This window comes from Phoca vitulina, unplaced genomic scaffold, assembly GCF_004348235.1.
Source record: "Phoca vitulina isolate PV1807 unplaced genomic scaffold, GSC_HSeal_1.0 scaffold5, whole genome shotgun sequence".
NCBI classification, from domain to species: domain Eukaryota; kingdom Metazoa; phylum Chordata; class Mammalia; order Carnivora; family Phocidae; genus Phoca; species Phoca vitulina.
Genome location: NW_022589708.1, coordinates 3,937,227 through 3,960,082, shown reverse-complemented (window position 1 = coordinate 3,960,082; position 22,856 = coordinate 3,937,227). Strand labels below are relative to the sequence as shown.

The following is a 22,856-nucleotide window of genomic DNA, read 5'->3' as shown; positions in this document are numbered from 1 at the left end:
AACATTTTTATATTTAAGTGGGATATTTTGTGGCAGGATATTTGAGGACTGTGTAAATATTCTATTCCTCATCAAAGTTTCCTTCAAACTTCCGCCTTTCCAGCATCCAGGAACATAGTGTTAGCATCCCTTGGTGATTCTCATCTGAATCAATTACAACTAGAGCGAATGCCAGATTCTAACCTTGTCATTCCTCCTGCATGTATTGGTTGGTATTCTGTTGTAAGGAAGAGCCTTTTCTTCTCCCCTCTATTCAGGTATTCATGTGTTTCTTGATATCAGCCTGCACTCATGGGTTCCTAGCTGTAGTTCTGCTGTGCAGAAACCCGGCACACCTCACCTCTGCCAGTGATCAAGGTTAATGTCATCCGTGATGGGACCAAGGGACATCATGTGTGCGTCTGATAGGGTACAATGGGATGAACGTGCCATCCCCTCTGTGCTTTGCCTGCCAAAAACCTACTTGTAAGGACATATGAGAGAAGGCCTTGAAAAGACAGAGGGACTGTTCCAAATTGGAGGGAATTAAAAAGAAAGGACAACTACACGCACTGGGGGATCATGGATTACCTCCTGAGCCAGGGGAAATAGCTATCACCAATACAATTGGAAAAATTAATGAAATTTGGGTATGCATGGTGGTTTCAATAATAGTGTTTAGTAATGCTGAATTTTCTGATGCAACAACTTTTATGCATGAGAATTACTCTTATGCTTATGAAATACATACTAAAGTATTAGGGGTAAAGGGACATGATTCCTGTGATTCACTTTTAAAAGATTCAGAAGAGGCGCCTGGGTGGCTCAGTCTGACTCTAGGTTTTGGTTCAGGTCATGATCTCAAGGTCGTGGAATCGAGCCCCTTGTCAGGCTCCACGCTCAGCTCAGAGTCTACTTGGGATTCTCTCTCTCCCTCTCCCTCTGCCCCTCCCCCCTGCTCTTGCTCACACTTGTGCTCCCTTCCTCCCTGTCTCTCTCTCAAATAAAATCAAACTTTAAAAAGAAGAGATTCAGGAAAAATAAAGAGAGAGTGCAAAAAATAGGGGCAAAGTATAAATTGGCAAATTTGGGTAAAGGGCAGAGTATTAAGTTTCTTAGGGTTGCTATAATAAAGTACCACAAACTAAAGGGCTTAAAGCAACAGAAATTTATTGTCTCATAGTTCTGGAGGCCAGGAGTCTGAACAAGGTGTCAGCAGGGCCACAGGGCTCTGCAGCCTCTAGAAGAGTCTCCTTCCTTATCTCATCCAGTTCCTGGGGCCACCTGGTATTCCTCTGTTGGTGGCTGCCTGGCTACCTCTGTCTTCACGTGGCCACCTTCCCACCACGTGTGTGTCCCCAGGGCTCCTCATCTTAACTTTCCTAATTATGTCTGCACCCTCCCGTTTCCAAATAAGGAAACATTCACAGCTACTAGGGATCAGGACTTCAGTGTTTCCTTTTTTTTGGCGGGGGGGGGGGGGGGGGGGGGGGGAATGCAATTCAGCCCCTAACAGGTACTCAGGAGCTCTCTGTACTGCTCTTGCAACTTTAATGAAACTTGAAATTATATCAGAATAGAGTTACCAGAAAGTGTTAGCCTATAAAAAGTGGCATTTGCTTATTAAGATGCCATCAGGTGCCTCTCATTAAAATTCCAGTATTAATGTGTTAGAGAATTATTACTGAATGAAAGGCTTGGCAGGTATATTCACTGACATTAAATGGTTACATAAAGCAACCAATACAAGGTTTATTTACAGGAAAGGTGCACTTACGGGTTCATATGTCATCTGATAGGCAGTAAGTAAGTTTCCTATCTGGCGGGTGGGGGGTGATATATTTGAGTTCTGTTTCCAATACCGAGGAACATAGGTTAGGACAGGCTGGGTTTGGGTGGCCTTCCTTAGAGAAAATGTGCTCAGGGCTCCCCGTAGAAACTGTCCAGTCCTCAACCGAAGGAAGTATTTGAGGAGTGGGATTTTGCGTAGATAACATTGATTACTTTCATATCCCTGATGAAAACCAATCACGATGTGATTGATTGTCTTGAGGCCAAACAGAAGGATTTGTCTCACAGTCTGTATTGTACAAGGATAACGTTTTGGTTGAGCTCTTCTCGCTAATGCAAGTTTTTCTTAATGCGGAACTTCTTCTTTGAGTAAGACAAAGAATAATGACGACTGTCAGTGTAAGAAATGTGACATCTGGTGATCAGGTGTAGGAATGTAGAACTAGGAAGATGTTTTGCACACATACACACCTGTGCGCACACACACACACCTCCCAGGGCTTAGTGTGCTCACGGGCACTGGATATAAACGAGAAACTATGTGTGTCTACCATCTATTCTCACTCTCGCTATCCTTTTTACACAGCCAGTTCCTAAGCCATCTGTTTTTATAAAGTCCAACGTTCAGTTATTATAAAATACTGTTTAAGCTTTGGAAAACATGTTGTGATGGCTTAGACAGTTGTTCTTGTACAATAAGGTAGGTGCGACCTTGGACACGCTTTGTCCTGTGTTTGAAAATCTAGCCTAAAGCCCTCACCTCATCCTGCTTCTCAGGCCCTTGAATGAAACAGTGGTGTGCGCCGTGAAATGCACACACCGACACATGGGGAAATTAAAGTTTATGTTTGCTTTTGGCGCCCAAATTCTGTGCTGAAAATAGGGAGCCCTGAATCCACGGAAACACTGTAATTAATATGTGGTCAGTTCAGGAGCACTTTGCCCCGGCTTTGATACTCAGCACTGAAAAACCATTTTGGACTCAGCATCCGTGGAATAAATTTGAAATGTGAAAAGAATTTTATTTTTTAAAAAACGTATTTAAGAATATCATGTCTGGAAGAGAAAAAATATTTTAGAATACATATATGTTTTCAAATTTCATATTAAAAAGGGACAATGTCAAGGGGATATTTTTATTGAATGTTTTATTGGCTCTCACTTTGTAAACTTGAGAAAATTCATTTTATGTTACTGAGTGGCTCAAAGTATTTAAAAAAATAAGTACTGGCACAATACGTTATAAATGTTACTACCTCCCAACCCCGTGGGCCGTTTCCTTTCTGCCTGCTGGAAATTAGACCATCCTGATGGTTTAAGGCAGGTCTCTGATATTTTGAGGAGAAGTCTTACTTTGCAAGTCCTCAGCCCCTCAGTTCCAGTGGGATCCATTAACAACTAAAATTGCACACTAACACTTGAGCCAGCCACGCTAAGAATGATAACCAGTCATGAATCTTATCAATGGTGGTTTTTTCCATTTTTGTTTTCTTAATAGATACACAATTTCAGAAGTGTAATTCCAGATACAGAGCTTCTCAGGGGATCCTTCAAGACCAGTGTTCTTACTGCATACAGTTCAGCGTGTTTGGGGACCTCTCCCAAGACCAGACGGTCAGGGTGGAGGCGGCCCAGCACCGGGACACCCACAGATGGGGTGCTCTCACCCTGTCCAGTGATGAGAGAAAGAAGAGAGGGAGAAGGAGGGGGAGAGGGAGATGGAGGGAGGGAGGGAGGGAAAGAGGGAGGGAGGAAGGAAGGAAGGAAGGAAAGGAAAGGAATATTCACAAATATACATGTGAAAGAGCAAAGTCAGGAAATGTAAGTATGCATACAGTGATTTTGTAATTTTATTTGTGCACCCTTAAAAATAAAAGGGAATTTAGTTAAAAATTATGAAAATTATAGTTCTCTGCTTTAATTTTTAATAATTAGTCTAAGTTCAGTTTTTGCCTTTTTTTGGGGTTGTTTTTTTTTTTTTTTCCCCAGTAAACCTTTTTTAGTTCCTAACATGGGCCAGGCACCATAGCGGGGGCGGGGGGGGCTACTATAAGGGGGGATAAGTTGTGATCTTTGATGAGGGAAGTTTCTCACCCCCAGGGAATAACTTCTGTACAGGGGAGAACACCTGGGAATTGAGCAGCGCAGACTGGTGAGTGATGAATGGGTCGGAATTGCAGTGAATGAGCCCAGCTAAAATGCTGAGCTGCAGGTGTCCGCTTCAGACGTGCTTTGTAAGAGCCTCATTACTTCTTACAGAGTAGAAAGAGTTCACTCCAGGTGCACCATCCCCCTCAGCACCGAGTTGTCCTCCTATTTCTTTTTGTTGTTATTGATAATACATGACTCTTAGTTATATTCACTGTTGCCTTGTATCCAGATGTTTGGCAGAGATAAGATTCTAGCCTGGACGTTTATGCATTGGGGAAAAAAGAGAATGACTTGATTGACTTCCGCTCATGAGTATTGAAATGGACAATGACACCCTGCAGTTCTCTCTTTAACAATTGATACTTGAGTAGGTTTGCAAAATCTTACTCTCCTGGTTGGACGCTAAAGGAGAGGACTCATTAGGAAAGTCTGCTTAACAGTACTGCCTCAAGTGATTTCCTTCCAAACTCTGAATGCCTAAAAAAATTAAATGCACAAAGAAGATCCTTTGAAGTCTTAAGGACCTTAAACTTACATGTTTCCTTAGCTAAGTGAAAATCTGCATTATAGAACTTAATTTGTTCAAATACAGCAGTATCTTTATATGATTATAGAAAATAGAATGTGCTGCACTCTGGGTGGTGAGGGGAGCGGCATAGTTCTCTGCAGGGCAGATAGCAAGATATAGAAGATTTTGCCACTTGGATCTACTTTTAGTTTTGTCTTCACAGGATATTTAGATCAGTCCTGTGGAAACGCTGTGTGGAGTCGGTAAGCTATAGGAAAGCTGTTTGTTTACAGGTATAGAATAACAGAAGGCAAAATCCCCCATTTTAGTGTATGAGATTATGAAGGTCACACACCTTTTCATGAAACCTTAGGAATTCAGAGAGTATATGAACTTTAGTAACATTGCAGCACAGAATTGTATTCAGTAAAGAGAATAGGGGAAGACTTTCTTTGCTTTGACCTGAGTTCAGTGACTCGTGATTGGGAGGTGAACGGGGAGTCTTGGTCAATGGGTACGTGTTCACGCCATGCCCTTGGAGAAGAGATGCAAACCGTGCCTGATAAATATTATGGAGCTCATTAAAGATTTATGTGAGCAAATTTTTTTCAAAGGGAAAGTACATCTGTCATTGTATTTAAGCTGGAATGGGCGGCGGGGTGGGGCATGCATCCTCAGAGTTGCTTGATGAAGGGTGCTTTGAAGCTAAACAAGGTGTCATGGCCATATTTAATGTTCTTCATCCATTGATATCTACAGATTGTGCTTTTTTCAGAAAATAGTTTCTGGAAAGAGGAAAAAAAAAAGACAAACAGCCAGAAGCCATTAGTCCAAGCCTTTATTAAAACATAGTAGTGTGAGACTAGCTCTCAGATGACTTTCTGTGGAAGAGGTGCTTGAGAAGCTTTTAGGATAGTTTGGGGAAGATGGGTCAAAGTTCATAGAAAAGTTCTCCATGGAGACTCTCCGAAGGCATGGGGGGTTTCTGCTGTGTTAGAAACAAGACACGGGGTGCGGTTGGCTCAGCAGTCATGGGCTGGATATTTGGGGTTTAGCGAGAAGGGTGGGGAGAAGTAGTCGGGGCTAAGGTCTTGCAAAGGTCCATTTTTAGCCTATTGGAGTTTCTCACAAAGTAATTGTATTTGTCTTGCAACGTAATTACAGTTTCCTACAGGGTTCTCCAGGGTTGTATCTAATACAGACTTTTCTGGACCTGTTTCTCCACTAACATAGAAGTGAAAGTTTTGATCTGCTTTCTTTGCTAACAGTATACATCATTTTCTGTTTGTTCTTTTTCATTTACAGGCTGGAGCCAACGTCCTTCTCCAGGATGTTAATGGAAATATCCCGTTGGATTATGCCGTAGAGGGGACAGAATCCAGTTCTATCCTGTTGACCTATCTGGATGAAAGTGGTAGGCGGATGCTTTGAGAAACTGTACCAAGATTTAAAGACAGCATGGTAGAATTACAAGTGCATACTTATTTTTTAGGCATGCTCACATGATTGCAGATGGATGTGCTTTCCCTAGATGGCACAACGTGAAGTCTGTCTTTCTCTGTAACATTTCATTGTTCCCACCGCGGTGCATTGTTGATTCAGCCAATGCCGTTTTGCAGGGCAGCAGAAATCTAGAGGCCAGAAATGAAGGAACATTTTAACAAGCGTCTGAAGTCTGTAATTAGTGGCACTGGGTTTGTAATTATAATCTATTCTCCACTGGGAGGGCAAAGGAAGTGAACCAGCACAACTGAATTTTGAGTTAATGAGAGCCAGGTCATCTGAAGTGTATTCTCTTAGGAGCGGGTGGTCATTGCAAGAAGGACATGCCCGTAAGTGAGGGCTTAAGTCAAGGGCAGCCTGCAGAGCATCCCAGCACCCGCTGTTGGTGACACGAGGAAATACCAGTGTTGGAAGCGGCACCTGGGTCACGGTGCTAGCCTGAAGACATGAGCCCCAGCTCCCAGCTATATCTCCTGACAAAGAGTGTTTAATTGCACAGACTAAACGTATAATTTCACGAGTAAGTTCAGCACTGGCAAAGTGGGGGTATCTGCAGTCCTGAGCCCAATATGGTATTAAGCTGAAGAAGTCTGCCACTTTTTTTTTCCTTTCTGTTTAGGTATAAATAACAACAAAGAAACTCCAGTCCCTTCAAGTATGATCTTTTGTCAGAGAAAAAGTTTAAAAAATTTTAAGAGCCACACAGTGCTTCTGACTCTGTCCTTCTTGCTTCTAAGAAAAGCCCTCACATCTGCCTCTTTGTTCCCTGCGCTCTTTGCCTCCTCCAGATCCCTTGTATCAAAAGGTTTATTCTGAGGATGGCTTAGAATAATAATAATTAGTACTTAGGAGCCACCGAGTTCTTAAAAAAAATTATCTCATTAATTCTGAAAGCGGGGTGAGTACCATTATCTTCATTAGGGACAATGTGAGCCAGGCTGTCCTACCGAAGGTCACAGTCTCCGGCTGGGGTGACAGAGGCAGCGTGGGGGAAGGGTTGTGGCTCCCAGCTCTTCTCCTCACTCCTTGTACCTGCTCCTTACATGAGGGTCACATTCAGATCTTTTATCCGCTTGTCAGCAGTGACTCCTTGGGGACAGATTCCATCACTTCTAAGGGGAGGGAAGCCTGACGTCATGCACATCCCACGGCTGCAAAGTTCATTGTTTGGACCTTTGCAAAACTTGGACTGGCGGTGCCCACTTGGGAGTTTGCACGCAGAACTCAGTTGTGTAGTATTAGCTGAGTCAGCTCTATTTAACACCTTTCTGCTCTAATTCTTCTGAGTTTCTTGTAGCCACAGTGGTAAATATTTCTCTTTGAAAATTAAAATCAAGTATCTTTATTTGCAAAAGAACTCACCTGACTGATAAGCCTTTCCAATTCATCCAAGGATTTTGTTTGATAAGAAATTTTAGTATTTGCAAAACCAGTATTATCTACCCTCTATAAAGAAAAATAAGTGTATTCCTTTGGGAGGTTGATTTAATTTTTTATTTTTCATTTTTGTAAGAGAGAGAGCAGGGGTGGGGGAATCAGGGGGAGAGGGAGAGAGAGAGAGAGAGAGAGAGAATCCTCAAGCAGATTCCCCCCCCTGAGCACGGAGCCTGACACAGGGCTTGATCCCACAGCCCCAAAACCACGACCCCAGCTGAAACCAAGAGCCAGATGCCAACCAGCTGAGTCACCCGGGCGCCCCATGAGGTTGATTTTAAATGTGGTTAAGGGAGAAGAAAGAGGGGGAGGCATTGACTCTGAATGGTTAGGAGAAAATCTGTCACGACGCTGGCTGTCACAATCAGTTTGTAACATGCATGTTTGCTGGAACAAATTCAATTTAGTATCTCCTCAGTTTTTAATGCTGTTTTCCATTTGTCCCTGCCTCCCACCCCTCTGCCCCCCCTCGGGTCATTCAGTCTGCTCCCCGTTCCTGCCGGGGTCCCTCCTCTGTGTCTGTATGAGCTGCCACGCTTGCCGGGAATACTGTCTCATTCGATTTATTCTCTGCCCCCTCGTCGGTGTGCTTTTAGAGTTATCCGCTATGACAGCGTGGGCTGATAGCCTCAGAAATTTCTAATATCCCACGACAAGATCGTCATTACTGTTTGGCTCTCGGTGTTTCCGCACTGCATTCTTAATAGCTGGGTGGTTGCAAGTCCTTGAATTTTCCGTGCGCTTCCTACAGTTTCCACACCGAGTACTTATCACACCGTCCCATCAGGATGCATGTGGCAGGAGGCAGGCGAGGTCGTGAGCAAGCTGATTACGTGGAAAATCACTGGTCACAGTTCTAATTGTACTGTCGCCGCCGACACACCCTGTCCATCCGGGCACAGCAGTTAACCTCGGCTCACCGCCTGAGCTCCCCGGGCTGGAAAATGACACAACCCGGAGCGCCGATTGAGCGCGGGATGCGTCTTGGCTCTGCTGCGCGAGGCGAACCCACTGGCTTTCGCAGAAAGCAATGGATTATAAAATGATCCCGCAAGGGAAGAAAGCGCCACAGGGGGAGCACAGGGTGGTCTGGGACGGATGCACGGCTCGGGGAAGAACATCTGCTTTCCACTCTGCTCCCTGTGTTTCATCACCCAGCTCCCTCTCTTCCTTCTGCGGACATCCATCCTTTTAGAAGAAGTCGATCCCATTTATTCTCCTGAGCTCCTGGTCTCCTCTACCGAGCCCACTGAAGTTCAGCTTCTTCTGCTGCTGGAAATGTCCCTGCAGGGATGGCCATTGCCTCCTTGGCTCTCTGTGGGCGGATCACCCTTCTGTGCTCACTCGTCTCCCTGTGACCCCCATCCCACTGTTCTGTGCACCCTCGTTCACCTGCAATGATTGTTTGTACTCTTCTGCATTCTCTTTGAGCTTTCACTTAGTCTCCTTTGGAGACTTGCACGTGCAGACGCCAAAATATGGATGATTGCCAGAGCTTTTGTCTTTGTGTATCTTCTTCCAGCCCGCCGCATGCTATTTTGGGCTTATCTCACCCCATTCCTTGTGTGGTGACCACCTGCCTGCCCCCAGGAATACTCCTGCAGCTTAGCTATCTCTGAAGACTTTCTGCTCTGCAGTGTGCAATTTTTAATAAAGTTAAAGTATCAGACAACTTGAAATAACATGTCCAATATGGAAATTACCGTTCTCCTTGTGTGCCCTATCCATAGTCTGTTGTGCCCTTTAGCCAGGAATCCGACCATATGAATGTCACTTCTTTTTTCTAAGTCTCTCACATTGAATTGTCACCAAATTTCATAGATTCTGCTTCCCTGACGTCCCTCTGCTATATCCCCGTCCCTCACTGATTGTGCGGTTGCTGCCTTAGTTAAAACCCTGGGTTGTCTATTTTTGGAACAGCCTCGGAAACTGGCTTAGCCCCCCGAATCTTCACAAGACTCCCAGATTCATCAGTGCACAGTGCCCTCGTGTATTTCTTCTGCCTAATAAAGTTCATTCAGAATGCTGTCCCCGCACCACCGTCTTGGGAATCACCCACTGTTAGGGTGGCGGTGTGTCCCAGGGTGCCTGGGACAGTCCCACATGATGCCTCTGGTCAGGATTGAGGGGAAGGGATCGGGGGCAGGGCTCAAACACCCTTTTGGCTTGAACATGTTTATTTTTCTTTGCTAGAACCAGCTTCCTTTTGTTGCCTGCCCAGAGCAGCCTTCAATTGTTGGATTTAGCAAGCTTAGGAAGCTTCCGATGGAGACAAAACGTAGAGTTGGGACTTCTAGGACCTGGAGAGTGTCATGCCTCCATCAAGGGGCTGGTCGTGTGGGCGCAGTGGCACAGTATTATCTGCACTAGCAGCGCCGAGTCCCCTCCCCGAGTACCCCCCACCGAGCCCCCCCAAGCCCCCCCAGGGAAGAAGGGGTAATGGAGAAGAGGAAACATGGAATTGTTAAAAACACAATGTTATCGTGAGAGGGACAGTTAGGGAGATGGGTTACCATAGGGTTTGGACTGACTTGAGGTGTTACTGCGATTTCAGTTCTGCACATGCACCTCCTGATGGTTCAGATGTAATCAGGCAATAATATTAGCAGCACGTGGAATCACTTGTGAATTTCAGGAAAATGATGTTTTTCTTATTTCCTAAATGAAAAAAAAAATTACCAAATTCCTGTCAAAATGATAAATCTAATCAGGACTTCTATTAATGGTTTTCAGAAAACAGGATGAAAATAAAACTTAATTTCTTTGAAAAAAAAAAAAAGACAGGCTTGGCCAATTGCCCATTACAAAATAGACTTATTATGCCCATAATAAGTCTTGGCTATTTTTCTCCTGGAGCAGCTTAAGAAGTTTGCTTGACCAAGAAAAGGGATTTCTGTTCTGTTGTCTTACTGAAAATAGACTTATGCTTTTTTCCTGAACATATAATGAAAATCTGAAATCACATTTTACTTGGTATCATATTTGGTTCAAAATTAAGTTTTAAAATAGTAAGATACAAGGTCATAATATTCCCCTCTGATTCCTTCACAACAATGGCTAAAATAGATTGCTTTCTCATGACACATCGTAAGTGAGCTGAAATGAGTGATCTCTAATATGTTTTTAATTTGTCTTTTATCTTTGAGCCCTGTTCTTCTATTATTCAGTTTTAACCATATGTTTAAGTAATTCTCTAAAAGATACATACCACTCCCATAAACACTGCCACATTATAAAAGTTAGAATAATGTAACCATCAGATTCTTCTGCTGCTTCCAACTGTGCAAAATTGAACACTGACATTTGAGAAATAATATTTTCCAAAATTAACTCACATGTTCAATTCCATCACCCTAAAAATAAGAAGAGAGTGATAGTTTTAGTTGGTTCTTAACAAACCTCAAAGCAACTCTTAGGGGAAATCTGTTCATTCTTCCAACATGGCGTGGAGATTCCAAAGCTGGTCATTGGTGCCCCTTCATGTCTCTACTAACATGGGTTTACTTTGGACAGAGTATTTGAAACAGCCCACATTATTCAAATAGTGCATTCGGCTTTATTTTGTTTGCTTCTTGCCTGCCTCTTTATGACAAGAGGCATAATGAATGGCACGTAAGCCCTGCAGTGGGGAAGCTGAGTACGGATGAGAGCTCCCGTCTATTGAGCGCTGGCCACAAGCCAAACACGGGGCGGGGTGCTTTCTGTGTTGTTTGTAACTCATCCTCATAACAACTAGTGAAACAAAAATTATCAGCCCCATTTTGCAGCTGGAGAAAGTGAGGCCGAGGATAAGTTACCTTCTCCCATTGGCACTAGAAGTAGGTACAAGACCCAGCACTAAAACCCAGGCAGCCTGACCCCTGAGGCCATGCTCTGCTGTTCAGCCAGGCTCCGGGAGAGAGTTGTGCCACGAGGCGGAGCTGCTGGGCTCTGAGGGGAGAATGATGGCAGGTGTGCAACAGGATGGATGCTCTCTGCCCCGTGGACAGATCCTATAAATAGTGTCTGTAGCTTCTTTACTCCTTTGGGATGTATATTATTATCGGAGTGAGTGCAGATGTGGAAGATCCGACAGGTTAAGTTCCTTTCCCAGAGTTGCCCCAGGGGAGGTCGACCACAGACTGGCATGACCAGGGGGACTGCTCCCCGTGGCCTTGGTGCTCTGGTCCCCTGCATCCCGCCCACCTCCACGTTTGCGGCAAGGACTCAGTCAGATGGGAGAGGGAGAGAGTGCTGGTTCATAGCAACCACTGGTTGAGAGGCAGATGTTCATGGTCATCATCATCATCATCATCATCATCGTTGTCGTCGTCATGATTACTTTCCCTGACAATAAGGTGGATTATTTCCCCTTAGTAAACACCTGTTCTGTCCAGGAACCAATGCTGGGAACAGAATGCATAAATGTGAAGGTACGAGCTACCGTGGAGATTCACGATCGTGAAAGCTCAGGTTAGAATGAAGGCTGTGCTGATGGACGGACGGGCAGTGAGCAGACCTGACTTCTCCGTGGCCGCATCCACCCCCCTCAGTCAAGTTGGACAGCCAGTTCTTCACTCCGCTTTAGTTGATTCCTCTTGATTAACACAAATAGTCATGAAATGCTTGATTGGAGAATCTCTTTAAATGTGTTTTGAAAGCTTTTGAGATAGATGGGAACGTTGTGAAAATAGCACAGGGAGATTCCGTACACCCTTCACCCAGTTTCCCCACATCACCAATCTACACGGCCTCACTATGTTGATCCAAGCTACGGAGTTAGCGTGGGTACAATACTATTCACCAAACTATAGATTTATTCAGATTTTTCCAGTTTTCCCACCATAGGCAGTTTTCTGTTCCAGGATACCACATTGCTTTTGGAAGCAACTCTTTTGGCCAGGAAATGATAGAGAACAAAAACTATATTTTCTAACTCACTTCAGTTCAATTCAAACCGTTTAAAATACTTTGGGCAGTGTCCCTTGATGATTTATATACTAAACCAGAGATGCAATGAGAGCCTGTCATGGATAAGGCATCATATCACATCTTTGGGATATAATAAGAGGAAAATTATTCAAGACTGTATTCTAGCTGAAAATAGAATGCATGCCGAGAAAAACAATTATACAGACTTTGAGTGAGAATTCAAAGTGGAAGAGGGGCTTCAAAGAGGAACGTGTTGAAAGAACAGTAAGATAAAGCTAAGGGTTGACCCCCAAGCGGCTGAGAAGCATCTCTGCCTTCTGATTGAAAGGCTGTTTTCCTCCTAGGAGTGGATCTGACCTCGCTGCGCCAGATGAAGCTTCAGAGACCATTGAGCATGCTAACGGATGTCAAACACTTCTTATCAGGTGGTGGAAATGTCGATGAGAAAAATGATGAAGGGGTAACTCTGGTAAGTTTATGTAACTGACTCCAAAATATTGCTTAAATAGAGAATTTCAGTTGATTTTTACTGCATAGAATTGGGTACAATTAACTTATAAAAATGTCTTTTTTTTCTGATCGTAAAAGTACTACCTATTTATTGTAAAAATCTTGAAAACACCTAAGTATGCAAAAGGAAAATAGAAATCACATATGTCACCGCTCAGAGAAAACCAGGAGTTAGGGGATGATATATTTTCTTCAGGACTTCCTTCCATGTATGTTTAAAAATTGGGAATAATTTTTATGCATTACTTTGTCAGTGTGGTATCTGAACTGGAACTTATAATGTTTTCATTTTAATTTTAAGAAAAACAAATTATGGGTTACTCTGGTGAATGAATTTCTAAATCCAAGCAAAATCATGTCATTACTTTTTTTATAGCTATCAGGCACAGTTGCAGTGATGTAAAAACAGTACAATTAAATTGGATTAATTCTAATATAAGCATAATGTCTAATCATGAAAATAAGAAACATTTGGACTATTGACCCATAAAATGTACTTGAACTGGGCATGCTGGTGTTAAAGTTAATTGCAGTGGAACTAAATGTATTGAAGCTCAGGGAAGAAAATTGAGAGAAATTAAACTAGCAGACGGGACTATGATGCTTGAAGCATGGGGTGCATAGAAGTGTCAATTTCTACCATGGAAAAAATAAGGTGTGAGGTTGAATACAGTGATGAGAGAAGTGACTTGTTTAAATGGATAAAAGTGGTGTGAGACCTGATTCAATTTTAGATTTATTAGATGCAAATCAAGCACTTTGAGACCTCTAGATAGAATAGTCTTCCTAGATACTGATTTTGGACTTTGGAATATAAATTTCAAAAGACTTTCAAAAAAACATAATGCCAAGTTATAAGCAAAGAAAACAAAGTATGTTTAGAATTTATTGAAAAATCACACATTCAAATGGAAAAATATTCTAATTACTCTATCGAGGAGCTATTAATTAACCACCTCCTGTGAACAAAATAATAATGAACAAAACCACAAAAAATCCTTTTTTTGTGGGCTCACATTTCATTGGGGAAGGTACATAATATATAATATAAATGAGCTAAATATATAGCATATTAATAATGATAAATGCAAAGGAGAAAATAATAAAACAAGACAGGGAGGTGCTGAGCGTGTTGTTGACATTTTGGAGGCACACAGGTAAGGTCTCACTGACCAGGAATTTTGAGTAATCTGAGAGAGGTCTGCACACACCACAGGTGTGCATAGGAGCATTTCAGGCTGAACAGTGGTGGGTGCAAAGGCCCTGCGGCAGGGGTGGGTGTGTTGTGATTTAGAAACAGCACAGGGGCCTGTGAGTCTAAGCAGAGTAAAGGAAAGGAGGGAGGTAGCTGGCCCAGATCCTACAGGGTCTGTGCACCCGTGTGAGGATGTAGTTACTCGGAGTGTGACGGGAACACGTTGGAGGGCTCTAAAGAGAGTGAGACATGGTCCTACTTCAGTTCTAAAAGCATCACTCGCTCTGACTGCTGTGTTAAGGATGGACTGTCAAAGGGCAGGGCTGACACTGAGAGTTCAGGTAAGAGGCTTTTCCGGTAACCCAGAGGTTGGTGGTGTGGCTCAGACAAAGCCACAGGAAGCTGAGGGGGTAGGAAGTGGCTAACTTCCGTCTGTATGGAAAGAAGATCCACTGGAACTTCCTGATGGCCAAGTGATGGGAGAGAAAGGATGACTGCAGAATGACTCCAAGGACTTTTAGCTTGAACAACTGGAGTGATGGAGTTGACATCAAATGGGACAGAGAAGGCAGAGGACAAAACGAGCTTAGAGCAGGGACAGTGTGGGAAACATAGAGCTACACCTGCCTCTGAGCCATCTTCATGGAGATGTTGAGTTTGTGGTTGGATACTGGAATCTGGAAGTCAGGAGCTGTCTGGGCTGCAGACTCACTTTTGGGAACACTAGCATGTACATGACATTGAAAGCCTTGACCTTGGATGAAATCACAGATTTGATACAGAAGGGAAGAGAATTTGGGACCGAGCCATGGAACTTAGGAAGAAGAGAAAGATCCAGAAATGAGACTGGGGGGAGGAACTCCCAAGGTAGGAGGAAAACCAAAAGAATGAGATGTCGCAGGAGCCGAGGAAAGAAAGTATGATGATGAGGAGGAGTGGGGGGAGGAAGCAGAGGACTATCAGATACCACTGGGAGATCAAGTGCCTGGAGATGGTGAGTTGGCTGTTGGACTTAGTAACGTGGAGGTTGTTGGTCTTCTCAGCGAGGACGGTTTCAGTGGAGTGGGAAGCTCGAAATCCGGACTGGAGTGGGTAACGGTTCTTTGAACACATGGAATGCACCAATGTCCAGCCTAGAAACCCAATAGACCTTTGCTTCTCTGTTTGGCAGAAGACATTAGAGCTTTATATTTCTTTTAAAAAAGATGCCCGCTAAATAAAAAAATAGGATGAGTGTTTCAAATACCGCTGAACAAAAGGACCCACCTACTTCATTAGCGAAGCTGTGGAAAGAATCAATACAGAGCCATAAATTGCTATCATGTTCAACCATCTTCAGTGTTTGACATTCTTTGTGACTTGTTTCTATTGAGCATTGAGCATAAACGTTGCAAATAATTGTGTAATAACTAAATGATCATCTCTGAGCTTTTTATGAGGGAAGTAACAGTGATTGGCAGGCTAGGAAGTTGTTCCTCGAAGATGGCTCTCAGCATTTAGCAAGTGGCAGTTTCAGTGGATTCTTACATCTGAATTGGTTAGTCTATCATGTTAATGACTGCCACCACCCTGAGCTGGCCTCCAAATCGTGCGCATTCTGGTCTATTGTAGGTGGGGACAGTGGAAGACACTCTTCCACAGATTTCTGTATCCTGAGTTGGGATGCCAGTTGTGGTTTAAAATTAAGCATCATTTCCCACGCTGTTAAATTGTGCAAAAAAGATAAAGCTGTCAACAAAAGGCTCAATGCCACTACACTTCTAGTATGTTGCCTTTTTCTCCTCTGTTAGAATATGCAATAAAATAACCAAACATAATGTAGCTCTTTGAAAAAGACCTCTTGGTTTACACAGATATTCTTCTTAGAAGAAAACAAAGCCTCAAAAAAGGATACAATTCCAAAAAAAAAAAAAGCTGTTACAGAGCATATGGAAATGCGTTCCTGAGTTCGAGCTCATGGATGCTCTTTGAAAATATGACTGTAATGACTTTCAGATCCATTATGAAGACGCTGGCTCTTTACTCTTTTGTCACAGAATTTGATATATAACATCTGGCCTTGGGGCTCATTTACTTGGTTTGTTGGAAAAGAATTATTCATGAGATGCAAACATCAAGCAATTTTATTTTTGTCTCCCTTTGTTATTTCAGTACGTCTGGTTCATCCCTTACTTCTGAATGAAGACTTAGCCAATGTCATCAGCTTTCTGGCCATTTTTAGGGAATAGAGCTTTTTTTTTTTTTTTTTTTTTAAAGATTTTATTTATTTATTTGAGAGAGAAAATGAGAGAGAGCATGAGAGGGGGAAGGATCAGAGGGAGAAGCAGACTCCCTGCTGAGCAGGGAGCCCGATGCGTGACTCGATCCCGGGACTCCAGGATCATGACCTGAGCCGAAGGCAGTCGCTTAACCAACTGAGCCACCCAGGCGCCCCGGGAATAGAGCTTTTATGGTTACTTTATATCACAACGCATAGTCTCAGTTTAGAGATTAGAATGTCTGGTCCTATATAACCATGAAAAGCCTCAGCTTGCATGAAGTCAGGGTTCACTGATCTTTTTTATGCCATATTACCCTCTAAATCTTGGGTGTAGCCATGGATTCCTTATCAGAATTGTGTTTTTAATGTCATAAAAATGGTGCCTAGAATTACGAAGAAACCCAGTTATATGGAAACATCATAATCCTAATATTAAAATTAAATTTGTGATTTGTAATGCATGTGCTTCTTTATGAAGGCACTGAGTAATGCATGTAATCATTACCATGATGTTAGAGTAGAGTTGAATATGGGGGATATTTGGAGATATCTGCTATGACCACAATGTGATAGGAACATATTTCTTTCGATGATAGCATTGTAGGTGTGTGGCCTAGGTTCACCATTGAAGAATTTGCTAAATTTCATTTTGGGTTAGAAAAAAAAATAAAACTAACCATTTTCCCATTTCCAAGTTTGCAAATCCCCTGAATCTCTCCCTAGATCCTGCAGGGGCTGGTGGGCTCAGGTGTTGAGGACCCTGATATCAGTGAAATCTTGAACCTGCTGCTTGCATAGTGTTGCATCAGACTAGGGAGTCCATGGGAGGGAGGGTGGCTGTGCTCATCTAGTTTCCTCTCCTTCCACTGCCTCTTCTTCCGTGTCACTGAAGTGGAGAGAGAGGATGGGAGGAGACAGATGGGCAGGAGGAGACACAATGGGACCTGGAAGGCTTTGACTTGACTTTCCTTGAGAGGATGTTCTGCTCTCTGGGCAAGAAGCTGACCATTTCCCTTGTGAGGATGTGGGGGTTCTTCAGATACCACCTCCTTACCCCCCATCACTGGGAATCTCCAGAGGGTCCTTCACACCTGCCTCTGCTCTGGGGAACTAGGGGAACCCCAGCCTGTCTCTGCTGAACCGTGCTTCCTCCTCAGGCATCCCCCTGAAACAGAACTGAAAACGAAAATGGCTTGTCCCCAGAAAATCCTCCCTGTGTTTGTCTTTGCCCTTGTGAACTCATGAGCGGATGCCAGTGTATCTGTGACTCCCCTTCACTGCCCACGAAAGCAGAGAGCCAGCCTGTCTCTTGCCCCTTACTTCTTCTAGTCAGGAATCAAAACCAGTAATAGTGTCTCCACCAAATCCCCGAGGACACAGAGCTTCTGTTGGTGGCCACTGAAGACGAGCTCTCCTGACTTGAATTAGGGAGGAATCCAGGCCCCACTGCCACACAAAAATTTCCCACGTGTGCAGTCTCCCTTTATCTCTCATTTGGAGCTATTATGCCCTCAGTCTAGACGTAGCGGTCAAAAATAATCTAGGCTGGGACACCTGGCTGGCTCAGTCAGTAGAGCATGAGACTCTTGTTCTTGGGGTTATGAGTTCAAGCCCCACATTGGGTGCGGGTGTAGAGATAAAACATTAAAAAAAAGTAATTTAGGCAGTTTTTGGACAACCTATTTTCAAATGTCCATATTTGGTCTCACTTTGAGATGTGATACATATTAGCTTCATACTCAGTCAAAACTATGGCAGGAAAAATCCTCTGTTAATATTCTGATAGAAAACTATAATTGGAGAAAATTCGCAGTTATTGGTTCAAAATCTGGACTAATTCCTGTAGGTGTTTGAATAGCTATTCCTCAAGATTGATTTTCATTTACTCCTAAAATAATTTTCATCAAAATTTGACATTAACCTCAGAGTGACCTGCCAGCCTTAGAGTGGCAGGTCACAGACCTTAAGTAAGACCACATTCATTGGGAAGATATTTTAAAATTCACACACAGATTCTTTTTAAAAATGAGATTCACAAATAGAAGACTGAGTAAGTGACTTAACAGTGAACCCCCAGTTTCCATGTTACACAAAAGAAAGGAGTTAATTCTGGGTGGAGAAAGCCCTTCCAATATCCAAATAGGGGGAGAAAGCACAAAGGGAAATACTGAGATCATTGACCATGACAAAAATTAAAACAAACATTTGTGCATTAAATAATGAGCAAAATTAAGAGGCAGATAATAAACGAGGAATGATATTTGCAACAGGTCTTCCAAAGTGTTAATAGTTTTAAAAAATGCAGCGGTCATAGAAATGAATGAAAAAGATCACCATCTCTTGGTAGAAAAACAAATAATAGAGAGAGTCAATACACAAAAGAAAGTACAACTGTCCTCCAAATATATTAGAAGAGACCAATTTTTAGGAATTCAGTACGTTGAACTTATTTATAGTCATTTTAGAAATACGTAATAGTGAAGACTGGAAGGCTAAGGGTCTGTGAGGGAGAGTCCCTCCACACACCACTGGATGGGGTGTCAATTGCACCAACATTGCCGAACTCAGTGTATGTAAATACATTGAAAAAATGTTCATTATTTTAGAATCGCAATTCTATTTCTGGGAATGTGTCAGAAGGAAATAATCAGAGAGACAAATATAGTGATTATCGACAAAGCGATCTTCTATAAAATAAAAAATGCGACAAATGCATAAAAGCCCAATAATGAGGAATTGGTCAGGCGGATGGTAATGCTCCACAGGATTGTGCACCATGCTCTCCTGAAGAACAGCCGGTTAGAAGAAGAACACCGTGGTGAAGAGGTGGGACAGTCCTCAGGCTGAGCGCCATCATTCCATGGATGTGACTTTTGTTGGGTTATCATCCTCTCTGTCTTGACCCCAGACTCGCACACCACCTGTGTGAGGAAGAGGCTGTTCAGAGACGATTGCGCTACCGCAGACTTCTAACTGGGGTCCGAGACTCTTACGGGTCTTCATATCTGAAAGATGCAGGACCTGGTGATGGTTTTGATCAGTATGAGGAGGCTACACGCCATGCTTAACACACGAGGCTGCACCTCCACGGGTGTTGGGCCAGGGGAAGGCTGAAACAAGTGTGTGAATGGTGGGCATCTTCCAGAGACCAATGTTTTAATACAAGATAAGGATATTGGGGAAGGGGTGGTTTATAGGAAGAAGAAAAATTCCGTTTTTAAATCAATAAATTATGGGACGAACACAAGGATCGTTAGGAGCGCTAACAAATTGTGGTTGTTAGGAGCACTACAAATTGTGGTTGTTACCCTGGTGGCCTGGCCGACTCGGGTGTCCACTCCCGTTTGCTGTTTCAGAGAGTCGGTGCTGGAGAATGCAGAAGAACGTGGCTTCAGCCCACAGGGGCCAGGCTCCCCTGGGCTGGTTGCCTAAATTAACTCGTCCCCAGCTTTTGCGTCTGCAACATTAAGGCAATGATTATTGCATCACGGGCTGTACAGACTAGAAGGAATAACTGGTAACTTTTTTTTTTTTTTGGGTGAAAAAATTTATATTTAGATTTAGCCAGCTGGACTCAGTTTAGATGATTCCAATTTTGTTGGCAACATCCAAAGCATCATAGTCAGGAGCCAGTCGAACATGTGCCTCTTCTCTGCATCAGGCCTGACCAAGGTGTTGACCTTGGCCACGGCAATGTCGTAGAGCTTCTTCACAGCCTGTTTGATCTGGTGCTTACTGGCCTTGACATCCACAATGAACACAAGTGTGTTGTTGTCTTCTCTTTTCTTCATGGCTGACTCAGTAGTCAGGGGGAACTTGATGATGGCATAGTGATCAAGCTTGTTTCTCCAGGGGGCGCTCTTTCGAGGATATTTGGGCTGCCTCTGCAGACGCAGTGTCTTGGGTTGTCCGAATGTAGGTGACGTGCAGATCTTCTTTTTTTTTGTGACTGTGGACGCCTTTCAGCACCGCTTTCTTGTCCTTCAAAGCCTTTGCTTCAGCTTCGGCTTTGGGAGGGGCAGGGGCTTCCTTCTTAGCCTTCGGCACCATCTTCGTAAAAGGGCATAACTGATAACTTTTATGGGCAGCGTTTGCGAAGCGGCTATGAAACCTTGTCCCGCGTTGTAACTGGATAGGTGATTTCCAACCGGCCATAATTTTCCAGGACTGTCCTTTTGCAATCGTCCTTCCAAGAAGCTGCTGCTAATCGTTTACAGAAAGAGCAGCTGCCTTCGTGTTTCTCCTAAGACCCCATAAAATAGCAGGAAAGGAGTATTCTAAGACACCATGGGGATAAACACTTTCACATTTTGGCACCTGACATCTTCCAGCAATTGTCAGGACAAAGGAGGGGTATAACTTCCATTTCAGAAAATAGACATCTTTTAAGCTCTAACTTAGTGATGAGAACGGTCCCCTGGGGGGTCTGGAGGCTTGCTTATGGATTCCGAAGTGGATTGCCAGTAGCATCAAGGTAGAGCCTCTGAGCTCTTAATATCTTACTACGATGAATTTTTAAAATTCTGTTATCTCTTGTAAGGAAGTGGAAATACTCAAAGTCAGGGGTTTTTGCCTTCGTTTTGAGATTGCCTAGGATTAAATTTGTCTGCCTCCAGAGATGTCACTGGGAACTCATGCTTTGGATAGCTTTTCTACCAAGTGAGCCAAGACTTTCCTTTTAGTCTTTTCCTTGAGAGCAGTGCCTGAGCTGGCAGGGCAGGAACTGGGCTGAGTTTGAAATGGGAGAACCCGATTTTTGCCCCGTGGAAAGCAAATCTGCTCATTAAGGAGTTCATCCTTAATGCAAGTGAACTTGACTTCGTTAGGATCAGGTGCTAACCAACAAATGGTCAGTGAAAACCTTCTCAGATCCAGATATTAGTGCTCACTGTTCACAGTAACCTTTGAATCACCTGATTATTCAAGTAATGTAGAATAAATTTAGGAGCAGTTGAAAGATTGGTTTTCCAGGAGATCAAGCGTATAATATTATATTTCTCTAAAATACTTGGGGTGGATATTTTATTCTTGGGACTGTTTGCTAGAATATTCATGAGGTAAATTTTATATATAACAAAGTACAGGAAGATTGATGTGAAACTTAATCTCTTAATGTTTATACCTTCAGTTGGATAAATGTATTTGTCCTTTTGGTGCAATTAAGTACGAGAAATAAGCATATAAATACATGCTGTACGTTAAAGAGCAAAATTAAGTCCAGAGGTAGAAAAGCAAATGTTTTTGCTAGATTTTATTAATATATGTGTATGTGTATTTAATAAGTCCTTTGACTTTATTATAATTTTATCTTTGTAATAAAAAGAAGCTACAAAATTCCATGCTCCAAAACCAAGAAGAAATCATTGGTTCACTACTTTTATATTTTTTCTTTTGCCTTCGTTATAGTTTCTTATTATTATGCTCATGAAATCAATCACGTAGTTACTTAATAACCTAATTTAAATTGTGCATGATGACAGTTTACTTACAAATCAAGGCTGCTGCATTGGAAACAGGAATTACCCCATCTGAAAAGTCTGAATCGTTCTCCAAACCCCGATCCCATCATCGTAGCACCTAAGGCTTCATTCCTAAACTTCAGGTTGCATTCATAAACTAAACTGGGAGCATGTTCAAATGGGAGCTCCATAATCATTTTAAGGTTTGTCAGGATCAACTCAGTCTTTCCAGTGTGCCTGCCCCTTTTTCCTGTTCCTAAGCATCGAGATGATCACATTTCCTATTGTCATATGTGTCCTCGAATCTCCTCCAGTCGCACCAAGTACAGGGCTAGAATTCCAGAGCCAGTCACTACATGTTTGACTTTTGGGCAAGAAGTGGTAAAGCATTCAATTATTGCATTTTGTATTTAAAAGTATTCAGATTACACTAAAGAAGAAAATAGGAATTATATGAAAAAGTGCACATTGTCAGGGTCAGAAGGAAAATAATAATTAAACCATAAGCCTTTGTTTAAAGAAGGATGATGTCCACTTATATCAAATAAATAAAACTGCATGTATGTTCTTTTTTTAAAGGTATTTTAGATTTTATTTTATATTATTTATTTTATTTTATATTATTTAGATTATATTTTAGTAGCTCTCTTCAAGCCACTGAATAAATTGTTTTTATGTCACTGCTTTAAGTTATATAACAAAATATTTCCTCACTGCAGTTGCATATGGCATGTGCAAGTGGCTACAAGGAGGTGGTGTCTCTTCTCCTGGAACATGGCGGGGACCTGAATATAGCAGATAATCAGTACTGGACCCCACTTCATTTGGCAGCAAAGTATGGCCAGGTAAAACGATCTCCTAAATTATTTTAAAAAATCATTCTATAAATAATGCATCATTTCATATTTAATTTTCAAATTTCAAATTGTGTACTAGTCAGCATGAAATTTGACTTTTAATGGCATCCTATTCATAAACAAGTATTTTCATGGTTGAACAAAAACATTGTCTTTTGGAAGGATACATAAAACACACAGTCCTCAGGATTCTGCATATCGTCAAAATTGTTGGGGAAATAAGACAAAATCATAAACATTTTTCATAGAATGGACTTATTATTTTCTTAACATTATGTAGTCCTTATAGTAGTTTATA

At 42.5% G+C, this 22,856-nt stretch overlaps 1 protein-coding gene and 1 pseudogene across 2 annotated transcripts in view; one reads left to right on the top strand and one right to left on the bottom strand.

The window, feature by feature from the left end:
• Positions 1 to 22,856, top strand: part of MYO16 (myosin XVI) — a 574,777-nt gene that overhangs the window by 215,777 nt on the left and 336,144 nt on the right. For both annotated transcript variants that reach the window (XM_032402627.1, XM_032402626.1), the window contains exons 5-7: positions 5,735 to 5,843; positions 12,622 to 12,746; positions 22,421 to 22,546. In XM_032402627.1, the coding sequence (XP_032258518.1) occupies positions 5,735 to 5,843; positions 12,622 to 12,746; positions 22,421 to 22,546 (360 nt within the window). The remainder of the gene's footprint in view (positions 1 to 5,734; positions 5,844 to 12,621; positions 12,747 to 22,420; positions 22,547 to 22,856) is intronic.
• LOC116631475 lies at positions 19,780 to 20,293 on the bottom strand (annotated as a pseudogene).